Genomic DNA, 24,208 nt, shown 5'->3' with positions numbered 1-24,208 from the left:
TGACCAAACCGTTATTTTGCTGTACAAAAAGAATCAGACTCTGAAATATTGTACAATTAGCTTGTGAAGGAAATCCAAAATGCAGGTGTGCATAAATATAGGGATTGGGAATTCAATGTAATGGTTCTTAGTCATCTCCCAGAGTTCTTTCTCTGGGCGTAGCTGGTTCAGTTCATTACTGCTCCATTGGAACTGATTTGGTTCATCTCATTGCTGAGAATGGCCAGGTCCATCAGAATTGATCATCATATAGTATTGTTGTTGAAGTATATAATGATTTCCTGGTCCTGCTCGTTTCACTCAGCATCAGTTCGTGTAAGTCTTTCCAGGTTCGGCTTTTTTTCAAGTGGTCATCCAGCCTATGCTTTGAGATTACCACTGAGGCAGAATTCATTATCTTCTGAAGAAGCACCCCATACATACACTTAAAATTGTGGCAAGTTCTAATTGTTGGGATGACTGATAACCTAAATTTGCCTCTTTTCAATGTATATCCATTGCTTCTGCCTTCTGGGACCAAGCAGAAAAACATCTAGTCCAATCTCTCTGGGAGTGGGAAAAAGGAAGGAGTTCTAGGGAAATAATTTTGGTAATGTAAAAAAACAAATGATAGCAATGAAAATTTATTTTAAGAAGAAAGAAAAAGTCTAATTCTTCTAGTCTTTTAATTAAAGTTAAGATATTCCTCATATGCCCCCTAAATCTTCTCTTTTCTAAGTTAAACCTCCTGAGTTCCTTCATGTAGCATGAACTTAAAGTCTTTCATCATCTTGAATAGCTTCTTCCAGCTTTTCAGTGTACTTCTTAAAATGTAGCACCCATTGAACCCAACATTTTGCATATGATTTGACTAGAGCAAAATATAGTAGAATTATTAGCTCCTGAATGCTCTGCCTTTTTTAGTACAGCCTGAGATCACAAAAGTTTTTCTTGATTGCCATGTCATATTATTGACACATATTGAGCCTGTAATATGCTAAAGTCCTCAAAACCTTTCAGACAGACTGCTTTTTAACATGCCTCTCCCAATCTATATTTGTGAAGTTGATGTTTAGAGACTTTACATTTATCCCCATACAGTCTCAAATTATTTAATTTAGTCTAAAGCTTTAAACTAATAAAAAACCATTTTGGACTCAGACTCTGTTCATCCAGCTTGTTAGTTTTCTGTCAGCTTCCTGTCATCTACACATTTTCAAGCCTGACTTCTCCCATGTCATTGATTTAAAAACACTAAAAAAAATAAGGTCAAGCATAGATTTCTGGGACATTCCAGTGGAGACCTCCCATTAAGTTGACATGAAAAAGGCCATTCAACCATTCAGGCCTTTCAGTACACAAAGACATATGTAGCACCACACCTGTAATAGATGATCAATTCATCAAAAGGAGTCAGAAGCTTTTTTGCTTTCTACTTATGATGCTTTCTTTCTCCTTACAGTATCAGTGCTCTATTAATCATTTTCGTTCTGAATTTGCCTAAAAGTAACATAATCTAGCACACACTTTCTTCTTTTCCACAGGAATAGCATGAAAGATGTTATAAAATGCTTTGTTAAAATCTCAAATATCTCTATCTTCATCCAATAGTTAAATAACCCTATTAAAATAAAAGATTAATATGACAAGTCCCATTCTTGATGAAGGCTTAATGACTTTTTTTGATGACTCCTTTCTTTTCTAGCTGTTTAAGATTTATTCCTTTTGTAATATTTTTTAATTCTGTCAAGTAAAAGTCACTGTTCTGTAGTTTGCAGCATTTATTTTCTCTCCTTTTTGGAAAATCAGCTCAATGGCCCTATTCCCGTACAATGGTACATCGTCCATTCTCCATGATTTTTCAAAGATTACTGATGGTAGGTCTGCTAGCAAACCATTGCCTCTTTTTAAGCACTAATGAATATAATGCATCTGGGCCAGATGACTTTCTGGCTCTTGCCTAACATTATTAGATGTTGACTCTGTTCCAGACACTAAGTGCTAGGGAATTTTTTTTTTTCTGTTAGTGTCTTCAGAATTTCCTTTTTGATACCCTTTATAATAATTTGAGTTACCCTGATGTGTCCTAGTATCAGAGCTAACGAGCATTGTACTTGTTCCCTCAGGCCTTCCCAGTTCTTTAGATCTCTTTTACAAAGCCTCTGTTGTTGATGTTGGGTAGAGGAATCATGGTTAGCTGGAAGGAAGGTTGAGGCCCATCTCCCCAGGTGTTACAATGCTCCCACTCTCATCTTTCCTCTGATTTGCCTTTCAACATTGTTGAGGTCCAACACACTCTTCAGAAAAAGAATTACAAGTCTGGACATGTAGAGATTCTAGCAATCCCAGACAGGGCTTCTGTGTGTTACTGAAGAAATTCTTAGAGAGGAGGCTCCTTTCTATCATAAAGCATATGGGATATATAGACCCCAAAGCCTATGTGAGAGCCTTGTTGTCAAAGCAGACTTGTAGAATGCTGTGGGAGACACAAAAAGACCCTCTTTACTATTGCTATATGTTGGTCTTTTTATGGAATAAAATATTAGGAGAGTTTTTCTGGGTTTTTTGGTTTCATTTAATTGACCATTTACTACAGGGGTCACTAATCTTTTTGTAAAGAACAAATGGTTTTCTTTTTCCTCAAATAATAATAACAGCTAGCATTTATATGTCATTTTAAGATTTCAAAATGCTTTACATATGTTACCTCATTTGATTTTTACCATAATCTTGGGAAGTAAGTACTATTATTTTCCCCATTTTATAGATGAAGAAACTGAGACAGAAGTCAAATGACTTGTGGAGGCTCACAATATTAGTAAATGTCTGAGGCGGGATTTAACCCAAGTCTTCCTAACCCAAGTCCAGCACTCCATCCTACGTACAACCTAAGTGTCTGAGGTTATGATCCTTTGGAATAAAAAGGAGGGGAGGTTAATATTGAGTGGCCTTGAGTGAATTTGGGGAGAGGATGTGGTTGCTTGCTTTTGGTCCCTCCCCACTAGTGATCCTGATAAATCAAGCGAGATGTGGTAGGCAAAAGGCTTTGAAATCATCTGGTCCATTGGTTGGGGATCCCTAAACAAATTTTACTCTCCAACAAACCACATCTTCCCCTTCCTGCTCCAGTCCAATTTACCTTGATTTGTTTATTATATCACCTTTGAGATAATGACCATACCAATATTGTTGACCATAACAACAATAGCAATAACCCTTAGTTTAAGTTTTACAAACTTAATGTATTTTACATACCTTATCTCATTCAATCCTCACAACAACCCTGTGAAGGAAATGCTAGCCTTATCTCTGTTTTACTTTACAAATGCCAATTCTAGTGTAATAACAAAGAGTCTTTGGGTTGTCTCCCTGCAGTGGGATATGGGACTCTTTCTTTTTCTTGGTTGAGCAAAAAATATCTTGCTCCCAAATGAAGAGCTCATTCACTATATTGTCTGGCATATTTCTCATTCATATATTGATTTTTGTTTGTGAGTACTTGGATAAATGGTTTTATTTGTTGATTCTGTGGTTTTTGTGGAATTGGCATTTGATAGAAAGGGAGTTTTTCCTTTGATATTGCTTTCCTCAATAAGGCATATATGTTAGGAGCCCAGCTTGAGCTTAAAAATTATCTCCCCTAGAATAACAATATTTAGGGAGGACATAAATATGATATTTATTTTTCCCTGAGAAAATCATAGTGATTAGACTTTGATCCCAAACTCCTGCTTTCCTTCCCATAAATTTCTCTTGGACAAGAGTAGGTGAAGGAGATTCTAGAGATGTTCATTTATGCACCTCTGCAAGGTACATCTCATTAGACCTATGCAAAACATAACACACACCATCCCCTATGTACAGATAAAGAAATAGAGACAGGGGTTAAGTAACTTACTCATGAGCTGCTAAGTGGTTCATCTAGAGTTCTCCATCAGTGATCCCTGGGCATTATCCACTGTGGCATCCTAGTGGCTTTGGAGCGGTAAAAACACTTAAGTACTTGCTCTTTCCTCAACAAGCATTTTCCTCATTCTTTGGTCTCCTCCTCTATCTCTCATATCAAGTGGACCCTCTCCCTTTTTTTTTACTTTTGTCATCCTCTTCTTCAGGCTATGGACACGCTACAGGATCTGCTCACCACTATTTGTGGTCTTCAGGCAGATATAAATTTCTTCACGACCAAACTGGAAGAAATGAAGAAAAAGATGGACAAGGTAAAAAATATCCCTTATGTCTTCTGTGCCAATTAAAAGATACCTCCTACTTCATGCAGTAGGACTTTGGTTGTGAGGAGAGCTGCTGTTAAGGAATTTGTCCTCACATACTAACAGAATATTTAGAGGGAACAAAAAGGGAAATCTTGGCCTCAGTCATTAGCCTTTGCCAGAAAGCAAGAGTCCTGTCAGGATGGATCATAGAACAGATAAGTTTTCAATAATGTTATTATAGTTAGTACTGATGTAGAATTGTAAAGTTTCCAAAGCACTTGATACTACCTCATTTTGTACTCACAACAACCTTGGGAGATAAATATTTTATTATCTTCATTTTACTGATGAGGAAACTAAGGGAGAGAGAAGGTAAGTGACATGCCCAAAATCATGTCGATAGTGTCTGTGATAGGATTTGAACTCAGATCTTCCTGACTTCAGCACTAGCCATTGCACCAAAGCTAAGGGAGGAGAATTTTGTTTGACCCAATTTTCACTACAGATCTTTTCCCTACAGTACACTCCTGTGTTCTGAACAGTTATTTCTATTTAGCTGTTCCACATGACAGCATCTGTGTAATCCTGCCCATCTCCTACGGAGCAGTACCTGCCTAAATTTGGCAAAGTTTGCTCAAATCTTTTCTGCCTCCAGTCCATGCCTTAAAACATAGAAAATATTAGTGAGAGACACCTAGACAAAATTGTAAAGTCAGACAAAGTTGAGTGCCTAGCACTCATCTAGACCAAAACTTCTTAAATTCTCCATAGGGTTGTGAAACTGAATGTGGGAATCATAAAATTAGATCTTTCTTGGCTTATATTCTCTTTTTTATTTATTTTTAAAAACATTTCTTTTTTTATATATTCCCTTTCAATGGAAAATAGTCTCCTCTTAAAACAGACTGTTTATTTCTGACTTTGTAACCCCTAAGATATAGTAGGTGCTTAATAAATACTTATTAGTTAATTGAATTTCATGCTTTTATACTACTTTTCTGGCAAGCTAGTACTCCAGGTAACAGACCTTCCCTATATTCCAACAAAATTTCCTTCTCTCCCACTCATCTTATTAAAACTCTGGCTTTCTGCTCCCCAAAGTGACAAAAAGCTGATTCTAGTAGGAGAGGGCTAGAACCCTGCCCCTTCTTTTGTCTCTAATGCAATATGTTGGCATTTAAATGGTGACTTTCTGGACATAATACTTTTTTGTACCTAGTGAGAATTTACAAGTTGCAAATATATTATAATCATATTTTGTTTCTTAGTAGACAAAAAATGTAATCTTATATATGGTTAGTATATGTTAGTGTGAGTTTTAGAATTATTTTTATTATTTTTTGATTTTCAATAGTATTTTATTTTTTCAAATACATGTAAAGATAGTTTTCAATATTCACTTTTGTAAGACTTTTTGTTCCAAGTTCTTCTCCCTCCCCCCTCCCCAGGACAGAAAGCAATTTGATAAAGGTTAAATACGTACTGTAATGCCAGAGAAATTGAGGCAAGATAGAGATTAGAGAGTTTTTAATATTTTATTTATTGGAGAGCTTAGCTGACTGACTGGATCAGACTCTTGTCTCAAAGTCTCCAGTATTGAATGTGAGACTCCAAGGTTTTTTTTAATAGGACTCCAGTGAGAAAAGAAACAAAGGCAGAAGTCAAAGAGCGGGATTTTTTTAAAAATTTTATTTAATAGCCTTTTATTTACAGGTTATATGTATGGGTAACTTTACAGCATTGACAATTGCCAAACCTCTTGTTCCAATTTTTCCCCTCCTTCCTCCCACCCCCTCCCCCAGATGGCAAGATGACCAGTAGATGTTAAATATATTAAAATACAACTTAGATACACAATAAGTGTACATGACCAAACCGTTATTTTGCTGTACAAAAAGAATCAGACTCTGAAATATTGTACAATTAGCCTGTGAAGGAAATCAAAAATGCAGGTGGGCAAAAATAGAGGGATTGGGAATTCAATGTAATGGTTTTTAGTCATCTCCCAGAGTTCTTTCTCTGGGTGTAGCTGGTTCAGTTCATTACTGCTCCATTGGAAATGATTTGGTTGATCTCCTTGCTGAGGATGGCCTGGTCCATCAGAACTGGTCATCATATAGTATTGTTGTTGAAGTATATAATGATCTCCTGGTCCTGCTCATTTCACTCAGCATCAGTTCCTGTAAGTCTCTCCAGGCCTTTCTGAAATCATCCTGTTGGTCATTTCTTACAGAACAATAATATTCCATAATATTCATATACCACAATTTATTCAGCCAAAAAGAGCGGGAATTTTAAGGGATCGAACATAAATTCAGTTCTGACAGGTTGAGAGTGAGAATTATAAATTCTTACTAACTGGGAGGCAAGGAAGTGTCCAGCTAGAGACAAGAAATCTAAGGAAATAGAGTTAAAGATGTCAATTAGGTGTCTGAGAGAACATATGGAGTCTTATCTTCTGGAATGTTAGAGTGGCTAGTACAGCCCCAATTATCTCAGCCCTAATGGACAGAAAAAGGGGAGCAAGTTTGCATACTAACTCAGAGAAGTTAAGATATTATAATTCAGGGAAACAAATGCAGGGAAACTGAGGTAGAACAATTCAAGGAGATTGTGGCATAATAATACAATTTTTTTTCCCTTTTTGTGGCTGAGGCAACTGGGGCTAAATGATTTGCCCAGGGTTACACAACTAGGAAGTATTAAGTGTCTGAGGCCATATTTGAACTTAGCTCCTCCTGACTTCAGGGCTGGTGCTCTATCTACTGCACCACCTAGCTGCCCAAATATGTACAATTCTTTTAGACATGTTTCCATATTTGTCACGTTATGCAAGAAAAGTCCAGCTAAGAAGGGAAAAAATCATGAGAAAGAAAGACAGAAACAAATACGCAAATAAAAAGAGGTGAAAATACTATATTTCAATCAATATCCAGTCTTCATAGTTCTTTCTTTGGATGTGGATGGCATTTTCCATTCCAAGTCTATTAAAAATTGCCTTGGATCACTGAATTGCTGAGAAGAGCCATATTCATCACAATTGATCATCATAGAATCTTTCTGTTACTGTGTATAATGCTCTCCTGTTTCTGTTTGCTTTATTCAACATTAGTTTATGAAAGTCTTTCCAGACTTTTCTGAAATCAGCTGACTCATCATTTCTAATAGAAAAAATAATGTTCTATTACATCCATATACCCACAATTTATTCAGCTATTCTTCAAGTGATGGACAGCCACTCAATTTCCAGATCCTTGCTACTACAAAAAGGGCTGCAAACATTTTTGTACTTGTCGGTCTTTTTCTCTCTTTTATGATCTTTTGGGGATACAGACCCAGTAATGAGACTGTGGGATCTGAGGGTATACAGTTTTATAGCCCTTTGGGCATAGCTCCAAATTGCTCATTTCACAATTGCACCAACAATGCATTGTGTCCCAGTTTTCCCATACCCCCTCCAACATTTGCCATTATCACTTCCTATCATCTTAGCCAGTTTGAGAGGTGTAAAGTGGTATAAGGTATATCTTTTTATAAGATTGATTGATAGGATCACACATTGATAAGATGCAAAATGTAGGACTGGGAGTAATTATAATAAGATAAGAAAATAATATTATAATGATTAACATTGAAAGTGGAAAAGCCAAAATAACTACATCATTTGTATAATAATAATGTGAAATCCAATTGTTTCAACTAAAATATTGATGATTTCAGGATACAAAATTAACACAAAAATTCCACTTTTTACTTATTAATAAAGATTAATAAAACATCAAAAAAAAGACATTGCATTTACAATGCAATAACAAGCTGGGAAATATCTTAGTTTTATATATATATATATATATAGAGAGAGAGAGAGAGAGAACTATAAAATTATAATGATTAAAATAAAGGAAGACCTAAATAGTTGAATTCAGTACTTATGAATGGGTCATGGGTCATATTAATAAAATAAAAATGACAATGTTCTTCAAATTAATCTAAAGCGTCATCATTAAAAAGACAATTTAGTTCTATGATCATTTATTAAGTACCTAATATATGACAGTCATTGGACTAAGCATTGCATGCAAAATGAAGCATTATCCTTGAGGAATAATTCCTGTTATTCATTTGAATGTATTTCAGTAAACATAAAATATTATTACAAAAATTATAATGAAATTTATGTGGAAAAATCAAGAGTTAAGAGTGGTATGATGAAAAAAATGCCAATGAACATTGCCTTACACTAAACCCATTATCTTTAAACTATCTGATGTTGGGAAATACAAATAGATAAGTGGAACAGAATAAGGGTATTCACACAAATATATATGACAATTACTGTTTGAGAAACCTACAGAAAATAAAGATTGGGGAAAAGGTTAGTCAATAAATATATTTGTTAAAATTGGTTAGCCATTTTTTTTCAGGAAGTAGATTTAAACTCCCATTTCATAATATATAGTTCAGTGAAGTCTACATAGATTTTATAACATAAAGAAATTACAAAAATAGGAAAAATATGGAATTGACTTTAATTGTGACTTTTTTCTATTCAATAGAAGGCATTCTTAGAAGCAAGCTAGAAATGCTTGATTCCTGTGACATTTTTTCTGTGAGATTCCCCCAGTTTTCTTTTTTGTTTTGGATCCTTAAAAACTTTAGTAGGAGAAAAAAACTTCTGGGCCTTGTAGTACTGGAGTAGTGAATAGCCTTCTCCACATGTGTTCCCTAAATATATACCTCACTTTGTACCCATTCTTCCCACATATACTGTTGTATATCAATAAGAGAATGGGCACTAGGATTATGGGACAGAATTTTCATAGCCAGTCATTCCTATGCCTTCTGTTATTATTATGCTTTTGAATGGGACTGATTGGATGAAATTTTCTCTGTACTGACATTAGGCCTAAGTCACAAATAAGTCCTATACCCAGAGCAGAAAGATGAGGTCTTGGGGCTCAGGTTGCAGGAAGTCACACGATCCCTATTCCCCGTCTTGAACGCCGAGTTGCAGGGAGTCATGTGGTCTTTGAAAGTCAAACCCTCAAGAAGTCACAACTATAGGAAATGACAAAACCCGCAGGAAGCAGCCAACATTGGTCAATGTTAGTTTATCCAATGAAAAGGCTTGGGTCTTTTCCTATTTAACGGGGTTCTACTTCTTGCTGGCCAGGTTCCAGGAGCACATGGCAGGAGTTGGGATGGATCCCAGCTATGCCTGGGCCTTTCCCTGCAGGAACTAAATAAATTCATTCTCTTTGTACCTGAAGATGCCTCTGATTGGTTGATTTGGGCAAGGGGTCTAGCACTTGTCCTACACACTTTTAATAAAATATAATTATGTCTATTGGCTGATCATTAATTTAAAATTAATTTACACAGTAAAATACTCAATGAAAAAATGCCATCCACCTCTAAACAGAGAACTCAAAATACATATCAAGGCACATTTTTTTTTCTTTCTTCTTTTTAAATTTTTTATTTTTTGCAAAACATGGCTAATAAGGACATTTGTTTTGTATGACTTCATATTTGTAATAGACTTTGTATTTCTTGCTTTTTCAATGAGTAAAAGAGAAAGAGATTTTTGAACTAAATCAAAATAAATATAATGTTCAACCTCAGAAATAACCAAAAAAGGAAAATTAAAGCAAAATCAAAGGTTTAGCTCATATTCATCAAATTGCAAAACTAATAAAAATCTAGAAAGATCAGTGCTGTTAGGGGAATGGAGAAACAAGTATAGTCATTAATTTCTGGGAATTATAATTTCTGGAATTATAAACTTGTAGAATCTTTTTGGAGAGCATATTGACAGCACTTAGTAAATATTAGAATATAATAATATCCTTTGGCCATAATTTCGTTATGGGACCAACATAATTTTTTGGAAATGTACCTTAGATGTGTTAAAAGAGAGTGAGAGAGAGAAAACAAAAGGGAATAGTGACACTTTCATAGTAGCATTGTATGTACTATAAAGAAAAAAAACTAGAAACAATTTAGATATGTAATAATGGGGCAATGATTAGATAAGTTACAATATACTAATATAATGAAATCCTTTAAAGCAATTAAGATGAAAGAAATGAAAAATAAAAGGAATAATAGAAAAACCTTTAACAATACAAAGCAATGAAAGAAAATCAAAAGAACAGAGTATAAACAGAGGAAACTTAAATGATAATGAATGGACCAATAAAAATTTTGGATAGAAATTTAGAGACTGTATTAAAAAATGGTTATGATATTTTTATGGGTTGAATTTAAGTGTAAATAGTTACAAAGTAATTTAAATTGATTGTATTGATTTTTCAACATTATTTATAATCATTTAAAATTTTTTTCTGTAAGTTTAATCAAGTAGACAAAAATAGAGAAAAAAGAAGTTATTTAGAAGGAAGGGACAGTTTGCTCCAGGTTAGAACATCTACTGAGAGTAGCAATGAGAACATCACTGCTGGAGCAGAAAAAAAGACAGCAGGTTCTGAATAAGGATCTTCTCAGCCAGGGAGGTCCTAGGGAAGAAAGATTTTCCGAAGAGTTTCTGAGCAAAGAATACCTGACAACTTCTAGCTCAAGAGTTAAAATGACTATGCAGGGGTCCTCAAACTTTTTAAATAGGGGGCCAGTTCAGTGTCCCTCAGACAGTTGGCGGGCCAGACTATAATAAAAACAAAAACTTTGTTTTGTGGGCTTTTAAATAAAGAAACTTCATAGCCCCGGGTGAGGGGGATAAGTGTCCTCAGCTGCCGCAACTGGCCCGCGGGCCATAGTTTGAGGACCCCTGAGAGGGTGAATTTGCCCTAAAATCTAGGAACTGTTTATCTGTACACCTTGTATCAGAGATTCAGGTATAGTTCGAGAGAGTTCTCACTCTCTTGAATTATAATCCCCACCTAAGAAACTTAGGAAAACATATATGTAGGATACTCCAGAGCGATAGGAGACCTACATCCCTTGTGAGTTTGCAGTTCACAGTGTTGTGATGGGTGGGGAAAGAGAAGGACGTTTTATTTAAAAGAAGACAATGGAATTAGAATGAATAACCTAGCCATCAGTGGCAAAGATATATGTAATAAATTTCCAGAATCATTTTAGGACCTAGTATTAGGGTTTCTCTGGTAGAGGTCCTTTTCTGTAAGTCTCATGGCCTCTTTGTTTACTTGTTACTTTAGAAGTAGGAAGAGGACAACATTTGTCTTTTTATTTTCTTTCTATTTCTCTTCCTTTGTCCACAAAATGACACACTTAGACTTACCAGATTTTTAAGGTTAGACTAATGAATAAATTTTTATCAAGTCCACTAATCTTTTTTACAATCTTCCCATGGCAAAATATGAACAACAATAGTTGTGGAAGTTCTCTAACCAGGTCCTTCTTCCCTTCCTTACTCATTTTCTTAGTTACTTGTCCCATCAGTCACCATTAACATCCTTGGAGGCCACCATACTTTATTTCCCCCTTTATTTACTCAAATGGGAAAAAGGAGAAAGAAAAGTCAAACATCCCAGATGGAATACAGATGAAGATTGAGTTACAGTGAGGTGGGTAACCAAACTGAAGAAAAAGATGAGCACTTTTATCTACCTCTATAACTTTTTTTGTCTCAAGATTTCCTCATAATATGTAAACTGTTCAACTATCCTTTTAACATTTATCATTTGGGAATTTTTCTTTCTTATACAGTTGAATCCATTCTTTATATACCACACCTCAAAAAATCTTAGTGCAATTCTGAGCTCTAATAGCTTTAAGAATATTTAATCAATCTATTAAAGCTTAAATGAGCACTAAAACTTTTGAGACATCCTATACAACTTAGATATCAGCTCATTACTTGCTGCAAACATTTTTGCCTCCCATTAGTGTTTCACTTCTAATTTTAAGTACATTAATTTTGCTTGTGCAAAATATTCTCAATTTTATTTTATCACAATTGTTCACTAATATTCTATGATCCTTTCTATCCTTGTTTCATTATGCATTCTTCCTCTATAGTTGTGATTGATATTTCCTTATTTACTCTTTTAATTTGTTTGTGAGGTGAACTTTTATATCTAAATCATGAATCTATTTGGAATTTCCTTGGTATATGGTCTGAGATATTCCAAACCTAATTTCTTTTAGTGGAATTATTCCAATAGTTGGTGTCTTTAAATTTATCAAATACTATACTACTGTAAAAACTGTTATACACTTCCTCATACTATTGTATTAACAGAGCATCATGTAATATATTTTAAAAGAATCTTGCAATTGGAATCAACAGCAACCTGAATGAGAATTCCAGCTCTAAGGGCAGCTAGATGGCACAGTGGAGAGTACTGGTCTTGAAGTCAGGAGGACCTTATTTCAAATCCAGCCTAAGACACTTAACATTTATTAACTGTATGACCCTAGGCAAGTCACTTAAATTCAATTACAGAGAGAGAGAGAGAGAGAGAGAGAGAGAGAGAGAATTACAGCTCTGATACTAATTGTGTTACATGAGTGAATCTCTTAATGTCTTGGAGCCTGAGTTTCCTCCAATGAACAGTAAATGTTCATTAATTGAGAAATTGCTGAATAAATTGTGATATGTGATTATAAAGGAGTATTATTGTTCTATAAGAAATGATGAGCTGGATGCTCTCAGAAAAACCTGAAAAATTTTCCATGAGCTCATGCAAAGTGAAATATATTGTGTACAAAATAATAGCAATATTATGGAGTGATCATCTATGAATGATTTTGCTGTTCTCAACAATACAATGACCCAAGACCTCTCTGAAGGACTTGTGATAAAAAATGCCATCTGTACCCAGAGAAAGAACTGATTGTGTCTAAGTAGAAATTGAAGCATACTTTTTTAAAGTTTTATTTTTCTTGAGTGGGAAATTTATGTTTTCTTTCACAGCATGACTTTTATGGAAAGGTTTTCTACATCTACACATATGCCTTCTCAATGTGGGGTAGGGAAAATGAGGAAGAGAAAAGAGAGAATCTGGAACTCAAGGTTTTAAAAACAAATGTTAAAATTGTTCTACCTTTAACTGGGGAGAATAAAATATCAAAGAAGAAAGAAGAAAAAAAAAAAAGCAAAGTTCCTGTCCTCAAAGAGCTTGCATTCTACTGGGGATTAAATGACACGTGCACAAAGATACAAGAGAAAAAACCCTGAATTTGGAAGCAGAGGAACTGGGTTCAAATCTTGTTTTTGTCACCTATTTATGTATATATGTGTATATATATATATAATTTTTTGGGGGGGGGGTCCAAATTTGTGAAGTCCCTGAAATCAGGGGAACCCCTCTGCAATGTAAATCACAATTATTCTACAGCTTACAGTCTTAGAGGGAACCATAGGCATTTAGGGGTTGTGTGACTGGCCTGAGACAGCACTTGAACTCATTTTCCAGAATTAGTTATATCTTGCTTCCTTTCCAACAGAATATAAACAGAATAAATAAAAATTAATTTGGGAGTTGGGGTGGGGGATACTAACAATTTGGGGAATCAAGAAAAGTCTTCTGTAGAACATGACCTTAAAGCACCATATTAATAATCAATCAGGGGCAGCTAGATGATGCAGTGGATAGAGCACCACCCCTGAATTCAGGAGGACCTGAATTGAAATCTGGTCTCAGACACTTAATACTTTCTAGCTCTGTGACCCTGGGCAAGTCACTTAACACCAATTGCCTCAGCAAAAAAAAAAAAAAATAAAACAAAACAATCAATCAGTCATTGTTATCATTATTTAATTAGTTAGATGTCATAATGGATAGAGCATTGGACTTGGAGTCAAAGAAACACTTCCTTGGATCCTTACTAGCTCTTGTGAGTCTGGGCAAAATCCCTTAACCCCAGGCTGCCATTGCCCATCCCATAGCTTCCTCATTTATAAAACTGGGACAGTAACTTTTTTTTTTTTAAATCAAGGTTGTTATAAAGATCAAATGAGATTATGTATGTAAAGTGCTCTGCAAACATTAACTATAACTGCTGTTTATTATGTGACTGATGGGGTGGTGATCCATTATAAGAGTAACAGAAGAGAAATGCAGGGGTTGGAGTGGGCAGGTTAGATTGCTCTCTTCAGATTACAGCCAGTTTCTCACTCACTATTCATCTAACTAGTGACAATGCAATAGCAGAGGTAACTGTAGGGTGCCTTCTTTTGAGGGTACTATGGTTAATTTGTCACTGCCAATATTTGGGGGTAAGGCTCGTGCTATCCCTCACATCAGCATACATAAGCAAGCTTTTACTTTTTCTATTTCTAATGCAGGCTACTCAGTCCTTGGCTGGAGTTTAACTGGGAAGAAAGACAGGGTGGAGTCAGAGAAAAGAAAAAGCCTAATGGTAAACTAATAAGTTTCTGGGTAAAGCCAGAAGTGGTAATGTCTGAGGATAGGCTACTATCCCTACTAAAGGGGGCTGCTCTTCTATTTCAAATCCTTAACACTAAAATATAATGTTAAAAGACAAATTCTCCTCCTCCAGGCCAGGAAGCAGGTGGGGCTGGGTGAAAACAAACTCACTCTTGCCTCTCAAGAAAGAAAGATTAGGATGAATCATCCGGAGCTTACTCTTTTGCCTTGTTTAACAGATCAACCCAGAAGAAATAAGTAAAAACTTAGAAGAATTGGAAGATCAACATGAACAGATCAAAAATCTTCAGTTTGACATGGTGAGATCCTATTTCTCACATAATTTTCTCTAGTTCCTTTTTAGAATTCTGAGGAGGTAGGGTGTAGGGGCTTTGGGGTAGAAGGTTCAAGTTCAGGAATGATAGTGTTTGCTATGAAGCCCTGAGTATATTACAGAGAAGATCCTACCACGACAGCTGCCCTTTACAGCACCTTTATTCCCTAATCCTATACAGGAAGAGGTCAAGAATAAGCTTCTCTCCTTTCCTGAAAGAAGTGATATCATGCAGTGGACTACCTTACATGATGCCATGTATTCTCAAGTGAGTGACTTGGACTTGGGACAGGAATATATGTTAGGAAGCAGAGCACAGGGCACAGTGACTTGGGAGGAGGGCTAACTGGCATCAGACTATATGAAATAATATAGAGATTAGGCAAGGCCCAGGGTAGAAAGAAGACAAAAGTCCAGAACTAAATGGGAGAGATATGGGGGATTACAGCATTAAGGTTGAGAGGGATCCACTGGAGACCATTAGCAAAGGGGAATAAAGGGTGACAACTGGGACCAGGGAAAGGAGAGGACAAGGGTGGTTACAGATCTGTCCCCATCCTTTTTCTATCCTGAAGCCCCAGACTGGATTCCACTTAGCCTAGTTTCCCTTGCTACAGATTTATTCCTTTCATTTCCTTTCTTTCTGGATGCACTTTGCTCTGTCCTGTGGTAACACTATTCTAGGCTGACACCAATGAGATTTCTGAGAAGGCTGGGGTTGGGACCCCTGAAGTCACCTCTGAAGTTACCCCTAAAGAGGCTACCTCTAAAATTGCCCCTGAAGTTACCTCTAAAGTTGACCCTAAAGTTACCTCTATAATTGCCCATGGAGTTACCTCTGAAGTTACATCTGAAGAAGCTCCTAAAACTTCAGAGACTAGTGCCCCACCTGTGAAGACTGCCAAACTAAGACCAGATACTAAGTCACAAACATTAAGTGCCCCACTGAATGCTCTTGGTAAGGCCCTTAATGCCATGGGCATCACTGTTAGTAGAGAAACTCTTAATTCCTTGAGCATTGCCATTGATCCAAGCATCCTCTCTGCCTTGGGCATTAGCACTGATCCAAATACCCTTGCTGCTATGGGCATCAAACCTGTCCCTGGTGCTGGCTTTGGTACTGACCAATCATCCATTGGTGCATTATTCGCCGGCCCCCCTGGCCCATCATTCCCTGAAGCCACTGGCCCATCATCTACTGGACTCACTGACCCATCATCTATTGGATACACTGGCCCATCATTCCCTGAACCCACTGGCCCATCATCTACTGGATCCACTGGCTTATCATTCACTGGACTCACTGGCCCATCATTCCCTGGACCCATTGGCCCATCATTCTCTGGAACCACTGACTCATCATTCCCTGGATTCACTGACCCATTATCCACTGGCCTTACTGGCCCATCATTCCCTGGACCTCATGGCCCACCACTCCCTGGCCCCACTGACCCATCATTCCCTGGACCCCCTGGCCCATTATTCCCTGGACCCCCTGGCCAGTTATTCCCTGGACCCACTGGACCATTGTTCCCTGGACCCACTGGACCATTGTTCCCTGGACCCCCTGGCCCATCATTCCCTGGACCCACTGGCCAGTCATTTCCTGGATCCACTGGCCAATCATTTCCTGGACCCACTGGCCCATCATTTCCTGGACCCACTGGCCCATCATTTCCTGGATCCACTGGCCTATCATTCCCTGGATCCACTGGCCAATCATTTTCTGGACTCACTGACCAATCATTCTCTGGACTCACTGGCCAATCATTCCCCAGTACCACTGGTCCATCATCTACCGAGCCCATTGGCCCATTATTCTCTGAACCCACTGGCTCATTCTCTGAACCCACTGGCCCTACCGAACCTGCTGACTCATCATTCCCTGGACCCACTGGCCCATCATTTCCTGGACCCATTGACCCATCATTCCCTGGATCTACTGGTCCATCATCCACTGAACCTACTGGCCCATCATTTCCTGGCCCTACCGGCTCATCATTCCCTGGATCTACTGGCCCATCATCTATCGAACCTGCTGGTTCATCATTCCCTGGACCCATTGGCCCACCATTCCCTGGATCTGCTGGACCATCATTTCCAGGACCTTCTGGCCCATCATTCCCTGGACTTACTGGCCCATCATCCACTGAACCTATTGGCCCATCATTCACCAGACCCACTGGACCATCATCCACCGGACCCACTGGCCCATCATTCCCTGGCCCCACTGGCCCATCATTCCCTGGCCCCACTGGCCCATCATTCCCTGGCCCCACTGGTCCATCATACACCGGACCCACTGGCCCATCATTTCCTGGATCCACTGGCCCATCATTCCCTGGACCCACTGGCCCATCATTCCTTGGACCCACTGGTCCATCATACACTGGACCCACTGGTCCATCATTCCCTGGATCCACTGGCCCATCATTCCCTGGACCCACTGGTTCATCATCTATTGAACCCACTGGTCCATCACTCCCTGCACCCACTGACTGGTCATTCCCTGGACTCACTGGCCCATCATTCACTCAACCCACTGGCCCATTTTCCACCGGCCCTAGTGGCCCATTATTCCCTGTATCCACTGGTCCACCATCCACTGGTCCCATTTTTCCACCATTCACTAGCCCTTCATTACCCCTTAGTCCCTCATTCACTGCAAAACCATTGGCTGTTTCCCCAGGCTTCACTTGGAATCCTTCATCTTTCCTTGCTGCTTTGGGTGTCATTCCTGATGAAGCCACCCTTAATGAATTAGGCATTGATCCTAATGCAGACAGCCTCACTTCTTTGGGTTTAAGGGTTGATCCAGCCACCCTTGTTGCATTAGCAATCCTCACTGGCAAAAGCTTTCCCTCTCGCCTTTATCCCTCAGCTTTATTTTCAACTTTGCCAGAGGCCTCAGATCTCACCACTGGCAAGGCTCCCACTCAGGGGCCCGAAAGAATGTTATCTTCAACCAAATTTTTTAAGCAGCTACCACCAGATCAACCTTTGAGTGTACAGGGAAAAAGACAAACTGCAAAGAAGTCTGTGGGATGCTTGATCAATTTACCAATGGAATGCGATAGCCTAAAGGAACAATTGGCCAAGTTGGACAATAAGGTACAGCAGCTTGCTAACCAAATAGGTGAGTGTCAGCTCTAAGCTGGACTTGAAAGACTCTTCCTTCCAGATTTCCTTTTCTCTCTGTCTTCCTCTGCCCTGCTTTCAAGAGTTATTCCTAATTTGTGCTTTTAGCAAATCTTCACTTTCAAGGTTCTCTTGGACTCATACCCCGGCTAGAGACTGAGATGAGCATCCTGCAGGACAAGATACATACGTTCCAGGAATTAGGACAAAAGGTTAGTAATCAGTAGAGAGAATACTGTCTGATAATATGGTGTGGGGATGGAGATGGGAATAGGGATGGGGATGGGGAAGAAGGAGAAGGAGGAAGAGGAGGAGAAGAGAAGAGGAAAAGGAGAAGAGAAAAGGAGAAGAGAAGAAGAAGAAGAAGAAGAAGAAGAAGAAGAAGAAGAAGAAGAAGAAGAAGAAGAAGAAGAAAAAGAAGAAGAAGAGGAGGAGGAGGAGGAGGAGGAGGAGGAGGAAGAATTTGATAACAACCCCCAGACCTCTTAAAACCCTATCACTGCTTTTTCCAATCTATACCACTCTGGACATATGGCACTGCACTGAGCTGTACCCACCTTGAGTTATTTTTTCTTTCTCTCAGAGTATAACTTGTGAGAAGCATTTGTTAAGGGTGGAGGAACAATGTAATCTGCTGGAAAAGATCATTGAAGCTCTGCAAGATAAAATGGAAGATATCAAGGTAAAATGGGGTCCTAGGAGGAGATGAGTGGGAAGACAGAGCAAATACCCATTTGCTTCTATCACATTGTCCCCAATAACCTCTGGTTCTGAGGAGTTCAGAGGTGACTTAAGAGGAGGACATTAAAATAAGAACACTCAACATTTGATTCTATCCTAAGTTCTGCCATATTCCTTTTGAGGAAATATCCCTACCCTATTTAGCTCCTCAGTTTCTCAGTTTGTCCAAAAAGGAAAACTAACATCTCAGATCCAATATAAGAAGGATATCTGACACTATTTTGTGAAATCTGCTATATATAAAGGTGAAAATCATTTTAATCATTTCAAACAGGCAGCCTTCAAATTAGGCAGTTCTTTACATGGCACATTGAATGGAGTACTAGTCCTGGAGTTAGGAAGACTGATCATTGGGAATTCAAATCTGACCACAGACAGTTACTAGCCATGTGACCCTAGGCAAGTCACTTAATTCTATTTGCCTCAGTTAGTGGAGAAGGAAATGACAAACTGCTCCAGTATCTTTGTCAAGAAAATCCTAATGGAATCATGAAGAGTAGAATATGACTGAAATAATTGGACAAAAAGTAAATGAAACTGGCTTTAAGCAAAACACAAAGGACCTCCTATTTAGCTGGGCTTATTTAAGATTTTAACTTTACTCATTGGTTCCCATGACTTGTCTAGGCAGAGTTTTAACATCCCCAAAGGTCCAAAAGTCAGGATGTGAGAAAGCACTATTAGGGATAGGAGAGAGGGCCAGACTATCTGGGAAGGAATTCCTTGATTTTAAAGCATAAATAAAGTCTTCATAGAAGTAATCTACCTAGAAAAGCGTGGTACAATGGAAAGAACAATGGCTTTAGAGTCAGCAGATCTATCTGTGGCACTTACTACATTGGTAATTGTGGGTAATTACTTTAACCCCTCTGCATTTCAATTTTCTCATTTTTTAAATAAAGGAATTAAACTAGATAATCTCTGAGGTTCCTTCCAATTCTAAAGTCATGATCCTGTGATTTTTTTCCCTAGTAAGCCTTGATACAATGGACTTATTTTAGGAAGTATTCAGAAAATATAGAAATCTTTCTAAAGCCTTGGATCATCCAAGGAATGTGCAGCTGTGCTCCTCCAAAGTTTAGGAGGAGCAGTTACTCTGTAACCTCAACACAACATTTTGATATGAAATCAGATAATAGCAATTACCAAAAGCCAAAGAAGCTATATAGATGTCAGGACATAAGTAGGATGGATTGTCATTAGTTACCTGGAGTCAGTCACTGAATTGACCAAACCTCTTAAGAGTTTCAAAGTTTTATCTTTAGAATATTACTCTTATTATATAAATTATTCTCTTAGTTCTGTTCACTTCACTCCTTATTTAATCATAAAAGTTTTCCCAGTTTCTCTGAACCTGCTGCACCTTACATAATTTTTTATACACAAGAGTATTTTGTTACATTCATCTACTATAATTTGTTCACTTGTTCATCAATTTCCAAACTGATGGACATTCCCTAGTTTTCTAGTTCTTTGATACCATAGAAAGTTTATGGTGAAAATAATCACTCACCTCTACTCTCTGGCCCAAATTTTATTGTAGTAGTTACTGATACTGAACACCTAAAACCAGGCTTTTTTCTCAGGTTTCAGTATCCCTGACAACCATTTCTACTGATGATTATTCTCAATGACCTTTTTAAGGGCTGAAATGAAGAACTTAACATACTCCTTGCTCTTCACTCCCTTTTTCAGCTTTTATTCTGTCTCCATCCTTCAACTCCTTTGAATTTTATTCCTTCCAAAGATATTACCCTGCCCCCACCCTTGCCTCAATCATTTCATAGTCTCCAGAACACCAATATGCCTTTCTTAATTCATTTATTCATATTCAACAAATATTTACAAAGCAACTACCACATGGAAAACATTTCTAGCCACCAAGGAAAATAAAAAATTAAGGTATAATTCTAGCCCTAGTAGAGCTTACATTCTAAAAGGGAGCATCTGACATATTCCAATGTTATTATGATACCAAATAATATGTGAGAAAAGCATGAGTCCCAAGCAAAGTATTATATAAGGTGTTGAGATAAGCATTGTTATTTATTTGGAGGATCAGGAATGACTTCCTGAAGGTCATGACATATAAACCAAACCTTAGCGGACCAACAGGATTTTAAGAAAGAGAGTGTTTGGGAAAGATATTCCATAACCTTTGCTAATCCTCAGAGGCAGGAAAAAAGGAAAGAATAGAATCTAGTTGATCAAACTGTGTTCTCTGACATTACCAAAATACTCAGTGTCATCAGTAGATTTGGGTTTTGGCAACTACAAAACTAACTGGGAAAAGTTGCTAGCATGCTAAGAATGCTTCACTATGACTACCTCAGACCAAATGGTACCTTAAAATAGACTAACCAAGAGGAGAGGGTGGGCCTCCATGTTAAATATTGCCTTAGAAAAGGGGAAGGAAAAAAAAAAAAGCCAAGTTCTGTCCTGGCCTTCTTACTTTTCCTTTTTACTTTCTTATTTTGTGAAATCCTCAGCTACTATGATTTAATTATCATCTTTATTCCAGTGACTCCCAGTTCTAAACAACCAGCTCTATTCTTTCTCCTAACCTCTATTCCATGACATTTTCTAAATAATTCTTTTAATCACTGAAAATTCACTTTTCCTCCCTCCTTCTTCATCCTCCTCCCCAAGTGAGAATGTCAAACAAATAACCCCCTGTTACAAATATGGGTAATCAAGTAAAACAAATTCCCAGATTGGCTATCTTCAAAAAATATGTCAACTCATAACCCTGTTACAAATATGTGTAATAAAGTAAAACAAATTCCCAGATTGGCCATCTCCAAAAAATATGTCAACTTGCATTCTAAGTTGAGAAGATTAAATTGACACTGTGCAATTTTTATTGATCCTATTTATAGTTCATTGATTCTATCCTGTAACTGCCTAAAGTCACAATTATTTGCCTCTGAATTTAGTTCAGAAATTCAGCTGGCCTGTAATGAGTTAAATTTAGAAATCCAGTTCTCCTTTTAATCACTGTTCTATTCTTGCTTCAAGGAAATCTGCTGTCCTTAGGGGATGCAGGTGGACATGGAGTGGGATCTGGTGTACTATCTTTACTTCACAAAACTATTCTTCAAGGATGTCAGATATTTTTATCCCACTCTCTATCCTGTCCTTGCAAATGGATTAAACAATGAATATTTCTTAGTTATAAGAAGAAAGGAGAGGGTTATTGCTAGCTCTTCACCCCCAGTTTCCATGAAGGAGAATAATAATATTGTTTCCTACACCTCAGCTATGTAACCCGTCATATTGTCTGTAAAACCAATTGTATTCTTTCCCCATTTATGAAGTCCTCTTTTTCTTAGGTCTTTGACCTAAAGTAAGACTGCTTTTGATCTGCTTTAACAGGTAGTGCCCTGGAGGGAAAGTATAATACATACACTTATCCAAGGTGTAGATGATGTAAGCATAAGATTGAGCCAAGTACTCCAGGAAAATTTGAGGAGGGAAAAAACTGGTGAAGGAAGTCAAGGTGGTTGGCTAGGAAAAGTTTCACAAAAGAATTATATTTAAGTTAAGCCTTAAAGAAACAGATATTTTAAAAGTATGGGGCAGTGGGGGGAATGTGAAAATGAGATAGAAATGCCCCAGATAAGGGATGTTGCTTGGAAAAATCTTGAGAGACTAACCAAGAGGACAGGGTGGGCCTCCATGTTAAATATTGCCTTAGAAAAGGGAAAGGAAAAAAGTGCCAAGATTCTGTCCTGGCCTTCTTTGTTTTTCTCTCTGCTTGCTTTCTTCATGAACTCATCAGCTTCCAGTCATTTAGGTTCATAATCTTATGTCCTCCTTGACTCTACACTGTTCCTCAACACATATGTCCAAGTGAAGGTTGTAGTTTATTTGTTTTTTTCAAGGATAAGGGAGGCCTGGGCATGTTTGTGAGTAGTATAGAAGGAACCAGTAATTAGAAGATTGAAGATTAGAGAAAGAGGAAACATAATTAATGGGGCAATCTCCCCAAAGAAGCAAGAAGTAATATAATCAAAGACATAAGAAGATGGGTTATATTTGCAGGAAGAAGGAGAGCCTCCTCAAACTCTGAAGTTAGGGTGAAATGTAGAGGAAGAAAGATTAATTTATGATGAATTGTCTCATTTTTTATTTTTTTTTTATTATAGCTTTTTATTGACAGACATATGCATGGGTAATTCTTCAAATTGAATTTTGGAGTTACAAAGCCAATAAAAGGCCAGGATGAGACATTTTCCAGCCTAAGACAACTCAGCAGAATAGGTCTCTGACACCAGAGTAGGGTAACCAGAACATACACAGCATTACCAGTGGTGGGCCTTGGAGGGAACTGCAGCAAAGGCAGCAACAGCAGCTTTGGGAGCTCTCAGCCCAGAAAGTAATGGGATCAGACAACTGATCAGACAGGGGACTTTTTGCTGGGACTGATAGAGCTGGCACTAAATGGCAATTCATTGCCCCTATGCAGTTCTGGGGTTCAGTTTTCAGGGCAGAGAGGAACATTTGTGATTGGTCAAAAGGGAGCAGGGACCCTGGTTATATTTCAAGGCAGAGAGGAGTACTAGTGCTTGTGGCTGCAGGAAAGCAGGGGACCTGGTCACATTTTCAGGGACAAGAGAAGCACTAGCACTTGCAGCTGAAGAAAAACAAGAGCCCTTCCTGGGTAAAGATAGACTAGGGACCAGAAGATCAGTAATCACACCTCTCCCCAAATTACACCACCTTGGAAGCACTGAAAACTTGCAACATCCCCAAACTACCCCTGAAAACAGCAACACCAAAAATCCTGAAGGTTAGAACAGGGTCCTAGGTGAACAAAGGCCAAATTTAATGTAAAGCTCAAAATCAAGAAATAGGCTAGAAAAATGAACAAACAACTATAAAGAGAACGAGAGAGAGGGAGACAGAGAGACAGAGACAGAGACAGAGACAGAAAGAGAGAGACACAGAGAGAGAGAGAGAGAGAGAGAGCACTTGACCATAAAAAATACTATGATGACATGTAAGACCAAAACATAAACTCAGAAGACAGTATGAAAATATCTTTAACCAAAGTTTCAAAGAAAAAATGCTAACTGAATAGAAGCCCAATAAGAGTTCCTGGAAGAGTTAAGGAGCTAAGAGTGGGAAAGAAAAAAATAAGGAAAAAAAGTAAGAATGATACAAGAAAATTACGAAAAGACTACAGTTGAGCCAAAGAGATACAGAGCAGCTAAGTGGTACAGTGAATAGAGGGCCAAGGCAAGAATGAGAAACTCATCTTCCCGAGTTCAAATTTGGTCTCATATTTGTGTCTCCTTAGGCAAGTCACTTAACCCTATTTGCCTCAGTTTTCACATTTGTAAAATCAGCTGGAGAAAGAAATGGTAAACCACTATAGTATGTCTGCCAGGAAAACCCCAAATGCATCACAGAGAGTTGGACATGACTAAAAAATGACTTAACAACAG

At 37.9% G+C, this 24,208-nt stretch overlaps 1 protein-coding gene across 1 annotated transcript in view; it reads left to right on the top strand.

The window, feature by feature from the left end:
- The window catches only part of C1H16orf96 (chromosome 1 C16orf96 homolog), a 57,142-nt gene that overhangs the window by 6,000 nt on the left and 26,934 nt on the right, over positions 1-24,208 (top strand). The window contains exons 2-7 of the mRNA XM_031945499.1: positions 4,092-4,196; positions 14,785-14,865; positions 15,061-15,204; positions 15,564-18,015; positions 18,126-18,229; positions 18,601-18,699. Coding sequence (XP_031801359.1) covers positions 4,092-4,196; positions 14,785-14,865; positions 15,061-15,204; positions 15,564-18,015; positions 18,126-18,229; positions 18,601-18,699 — 2,985 coding nt within the window. The remainder of the gene's footprint in view (positions 1-4,091; positions 4,197-14,784; positions 14,866-15,060; positions 15,205-15,563; positions 18,016-18,125; positions 18,230-18,600; positions 18,700-24,208) is intronic.

The sequence above is a fragment of the Sarcophilus harrisii genome, chromosome 1 (genome assembly GCF_902635505.1).
Source record: "Sarcophilus harrisii chromosome 1, mSarHar1.11, whole genome shotgun sequence".
Classification (NCBI taxonomy): Eukaryota; Metazoa; Chordata; class Mammalia; order Dasyuromorphia; family Dasyuridae; genus Sarcophilus; species Sarcophilus harrisii.
The sequence above is the reverse complement of the archived record's forward strand: the minus strand, read 5'-3'. Positions and strand labels throughout refer to the sequence as shown.